The sequence below is a fragment of the Pyxicephalus adspersus genome, chromosome 4 (assembly GCF_032062135.1).
Source record: "Pyxicephalus adspersus chromosome 4, UCB_Pads_2.0, whole genome shotgun sequence".
NCBI classification, from domain to species: Eukaryota; Metazoa; Chordata; class Amphibia; order Anura; family Pyxicephalidae; genus Pyxicephalus; species Pyxicephalus adspersus.
In genome coordinates this window covers 45303395-45309017 of record NC_092861.1, presented here as the reverse complement: position 1 = coordinate 45309017, position 5623 = coordinate 45303395, and the positions used below count along the sequence as shown (strand labels likewise).

At 34.1% G+C, this 5623-nt stretch overlaps 1 protein-coding gene across 1 annotated transcript in view; it reads right to left on the bottom strand.

Moving 5' to 3' along the window:
- Positions 1-5623, bottom strand: part of SMC4 (structural maintenance of chromosomes 4) — a 26791-nt gene that overhangs the window by 11080 nt on the left and 10088 nt on the right. Inside the window, 6 exon segments of the mRNA XM_072410141.1 lie at positions 127-414; positions 537-698; positions 2825-3016; positions 3125-3275; positions 4086-4226; positions 4475-4602. Coding sequence (XP_072266242.1) covers positions 127-414; positions 537-698; positions 2825-3016; positions 3125-3275; positions 4086-4226; positions 4475-4602 — 1062 coding nt within the window.

Below are 5623 nucleotides of genomic sequence, written 5' to 3'. Positions count from 1 at the left end.
TCACTTTGGTGATTTTCTTCTGTATTCCGGTTGCATCTCCGTGTCGGTAAGTTGCTCTAAAATGTTACAGCTGGGGTTCTGAAACATTTTGGCTGGAGTTGAGGGTTAAGCGTTTCAATCTGTGACTATACCAACTAAGAAACATCATGAAAGCCATTCACATACACCTTTATGTTTGAAGGTCTTACCTGACTGCTCTATAATTTGTCCTTGCAGAGTCACTACCCTCCACCTTTTGTCTTTCTGAAAGGCAACTTTTGTTGCTTGATCTAAATTATCTGCAACAAGCGTATCTCTCAAAGCAAAGTAAAAGGCGGGTTTTATGTGCTCATCTTTAACTTTGACCATATCAAACAAGCGGGGAATGTTTTCCGGGGTTTGTATCTTATTCATTCCTTTTTCCCACACATTCATCTGTAAAAATAAAGGAAAATAAATAACCACAAACCTAAAATCCTGCATCATTTCCAATTTTCAAAAGTAAGAGGAAGACAGAAAGACAGAGGCAAAAAAACGAGGAAAAAAAAAAAAAGTACCTTGTCTAAGCCAATAAATGTTGCAACTCCAATATTTTGCCTCTTCAGAAAATTAACACACTCTTGTGCTGTGTCAATAGTATCCACAACAATATGATCTAAAGCTCCACATGATGAGGAAATGGCAACGTCATATTTTTCATCAATAGCTCCAAGGTCACCCTGACAGCATAAATAATTTTGTTACCCAGTAGTAAAATACATGATTTACAAGATATGCACAAAATGATAAAACTACAACAAATATTGATATCTAGTTTTTTGTTTTGTAAGATTACCTTTACTAAAAAAAAAAGGCCCTTTTTGATTTATAACAAAAACTTGAAATTCCTTCATAAAATAATATAAATGGCAGATCGCAGTCAGTCTACTAGACCATTTTCTGAGACAATTTATGTGCACTCACACATGAAAAGCTTTGCATTTCTCCATCTGGTTGCACTTTTTAATTAAAAAAAAAAAAAAAAAAAACCCTTTTGACTATATATAAAGGATTTGAAATCTCTCATTTTGGATTTTTTTTAATAATTCTGCTGGGTTGTCTGTAAATGATTATGTACATCCTTAGAATGACTTTGTTGGCTGTTAAACATATTCTTGAGAAGCAGTATACAGCCAGATTCTTATATCTGGAATCCTCGCTAGACAAGGATCTTCCTTGAGAACAGCCCTAGGTACATGCAAATTACATAGTGTCTGCACTTTAGTAGTAATAATTTAAACTCCTTACAGGTTCACAAGATGGCACGGAAGTGGTGAACTTAAAAATTGACCCAACCTAACCAGCAGCATCACTTTTGCACAATGGGCCTGATTTATTAAGGCTCTCTAAGACTAGAGAGAAGATTGACCATCATGGGAGAACTTCCAGCAAACCTAGGATAGATTTCCTAAAAATAATTTGCTATTAGGGAGCAAATTTAGACTTAGAGAGCTTTCAATGTTGGCTTACCAGGTAAAATGGTCAATGATCTGTTTGGCTAAAAGTCCCAATACACAGGGCATTAATTCAGACATTTGTATGCAAACCAGTTAAAAACTCTACAGGTCACACACTGAAACACACATTGATTACAGATCAAATACATTTTACCATGCAGAAAAATTCCTCTTAATATTTTTATAGAAGCCTTTATTTACTTTAAATAAGTACCAAAAAGCTTTTAAATGGACAATTTTCACTGAAGCTGTGCCAGTCAGAAGAGGTGTGACAAACTACGGTAATATAATTAAGAATAAAAATTCTTTGATGTAAAGGGAGAACAGGATAAATCTTTAATTGCCGTGTAAACAAACCAGGAAGACTACAGTGAAATATGAAATTACTAAAAGCTTTTCTTCTGACATGTATAAGATTGTTTTATCAAATGGGCTGAAAAACTGAGCACTTAGAAGCACTTAAAGTAGAACTATGACCTCCCATTAAAAAAATGTGCTAAAGCACCTAAATACACAGTTCTCATTTGCCCAAAATACTTGTCAAGTCTGCCAGTAAAGTCCACCTAATGTTTTCTTTATAGGGGGTGCCAAGGATACTTCAATGCACCTGAATTCCAAAGAAGTTGCTCTTGCTTACACAACAGTCGGATGGAGAAAATGTTTCAGGAGGTATGACACTATCACTGAAGATTCACCAAGCCAGGTAATGGGTTCAGTTTGTCACTTAGCACCTGGTCACACCAAACCCTTCCCACTGCTCTCTGGATTGACAGACCTGCAGCTGAAACCCCTCTACTGTCAGAGCAGTCTTGTCTGGGAAGTAAAGAAAGTTCAACACAAATGAAGGAGGATTGGTCTCAGACAGGGAAGGTAAAGGAAGCGTTGTTTGTTTACTTTAAAAACATTGGATGTTTGTAGACTATTGTGTGGTGTGACAAGTGATTTTTTTCAACCCGATGATAAATTTATTCCTAATGTAACCAGAATTAAAGTAAATTGTTATCCAGTATTCTAAATGCAGTGAGGAAACTTTGCCTGATGCATGTTTGATAGAAAATGTCCTTATTTCACCAAAGCCACATAAAAAACTTTCCCCTTCTTACTATCTGAAAGATAGGGAGCCTAATTTATTTTTGTCTCTGTACAAACTCAGAATAAATCCCAAAATATAAAACAGTGTACCTCAACTAGGGATCCGTGAGTAATATGCACCTCTCAGGTCAGATTAAGTGACCCCAAGGATTTTTTTTTTGGCTATCCATAAGGAAGACATTCTTCCCACTGACCACCCCACTAATGTACTGTGAGCTGTGGATATAGTAATAGGTAGGACCGGAGATTTATTTCAGGGGTTGAGAAAGAGATAAAAGTGTTACCTCCTTTTCCTCCTGTAAGCCTTGGGTTTCTATCTTAAGGCTGTCCATAACTTCTTTAAGCTTCTCTTCTTCCTTTTCTTTCTGCTTCTCAAGGGTTCCTTTTCTATCGGTGGCCTCTCCAATAATTTTTTGACTGTTAGCTGGAACACTCTTTAATTCTTCCACCTAAATTAGTGAAGATAGATATTTTTAAAACATGATTTTTATTTAATACTTTTAGGTATACCTGTTATTAAATAGATGAACATAGGACAGAGCACTAACAAACCTTACCTTTTCTTTGTCCTTTTGAAGTTGCTTTTGAAGCTTTTTTACTTTACTTTTTCCATGTTTGAGCTTTTCACGTAGATCAACATCTTGCAAATCCAGCTGTGTAAATTTTTCTCTGCTTTCCTCAACAAACTTATTGATTTTATTCATTTCCCTTAAAAACGATAAACAATGTAAGCCTTCTAAAAACTAAAACAAAAGCATTTACTTCCCTTAGAAACTTTCACTTATTCTGCAGATGAACAATATTTTAGCAGGCACCAAAGGCTTTATGCAATCATTCAGCATTACAACGGCTGTGAACATTCTATATCTCTTAGATCTTAGTCAGAAGATAAAAAAAAAAAGTTATGTTGTGGTTCACAGTAAGTACTAATGTTCTTTTTTTTTTGTTTTAATTAGTGCAAGGCAGAGGAAGATAATACTTAGCAACATGCAGAAAAGTACAGAAAATATCACTTGCATTTTGACAAAACCCCTGCACACCATTTCAGTGGCTACATGATTACTGCTAAAAAATTTTTATATATATATTTTATATTGTTGCCTTGTTACACCAATAATATCACTGTCTATGGACATTAAGAAGATGTATGCCAATAGAGCAACATAATAGTTAGGTTGGGGGAAAAAAAAAAAACACATAAAATCTATCAGGTTCAACTACTAGGGGGAAAAAAACACATGCTAGAAACCAGCATATTCCAGAGAAAACCATATTTACAACAGTTTATATATTAGAATAGCTTACTGCCACACACTTGAGCAACTCAAATTCAAAAAGATATACTATACATAAAAAAATTAATAAAAAAAACAAAACAGCATATACTTTTACTGTATTAAAAAAACTCATGTAAAGCATACACTTTGCTAGCAAAGTTCCTCTAAAACTGACCAATAAATATGGAGGTAAAAAACTAAATTTCTGAAAAAAAAAAAAAAAACAAATATAAATATTTACTTCTCCACATCTTTCAAAGCTTTGCTCTTTGCCTTCATTTCCTCAGCAAGGGCACTGGTTTTTTCACTGATCTCCTTGGTTTCTTCTTGAACCTTTTCTTTCTTTTGCTCTTCCTCATGAATACGTTTCTGCATTTCATGTCTTCACAGAAATTCGTACACAAAAAAAGAGGGAAGGAGGTAAACCACAATTGTTATTGGAGTTGAGGTTGGAACATTACAAACACAAAGAGAGCAGACATGCCATTCCTTCTACTTCTTGAACCAAAAGCCACCTATGTAAAGCATATGCTAAGAGTCAAAAACAAAAGTAATGCTGTGTAAAGAAGAGTAGTAACATAGTTTGCATTGGAAATTGCTGCTTTTATTAAGCCCCAGTGTGTTGCTTACATGTAATACTGGCAGACTTGATTCTTCATTTTAAAAGTTTCATTTTCTTTGTTGAGGAATTCAACAGCCTTATTCTTTTCACCCTCTAATGCATCCTTTTCTTTCTCCACAAGTTTCACTCTGTTCAACTGTTAGGGGAAGAATATAGAATATTCAAAAAAAAAAATTGATAATTTTTTATGCTGTTTAAAAATCAATGAAGAACACAGGATTCTGAAATAACATGTTGGGATCCTGTACACTTTTCAACAAAAATTGACAAGCAACATCTTGACAAACTTTCGAGAAAAAAGTCCTGCAAAATGTATCTGTATTAATAACAGCATCTCTTATTTTAACGAAGTAGCAGATGAAAAGGTAGTCCTCCATAAAAATGGAACCACCACCATTATGTATAGTGGCTGTATGTTGGGTAAATGGTAGTAAATTTCTAGAAAATAAAATAAAAAAAAAAAAAACAAAAAAAATGCCCTAAATTCATCTATCCATTAAAATTCCACAATATTCTATTTTATTGCTTTCTGGCCAATTATGCTTATTTTTGATTGATGGCTTCTTTATGCATCACTCCCCAATAGACTGGTATAATAACAGATCTCCTGATATGACCAACTGGTCCTTTATAGATAACATAAATACAAGGACATATGTTTGATGATACAGGTAGAATCACCAGGTGAAAAGGAAATGAAAAACATTTCAGCACCACATTTAAGGGGCGATGGGCTCCAATATACTGTATTTTGGTACCATGAACTCAGATACACTCAAAAACAGATTTTTTCAACATGTTCAACTTGCCCCCACTTTGGAGTCAATCAATACTTATAGCAAGGGGTACATATCAGCATTTTGTTATCTTTCTAGCATAAAATCCAGTGCACTGGAAGCAAAATAAAGCTTTACTGCAGATTTGTCATCCACTAACAAAACATCAAAGTCTGAACTGTTTAACAATTTTTTAAGGACAAACGTCATTTTTTTTTTTACATTTTTAATGCTCTTTTATTGTAGCAGGAAGTTTCATGAATATCCAGATAAAGATAACAGTGACTTTTTTTTTTATAATGCATACATAATAGGAGTATACTTATGTGATAATCTATGCTCATACCCCAAACATAAGGATCATACAGCAGGTAAATTAAA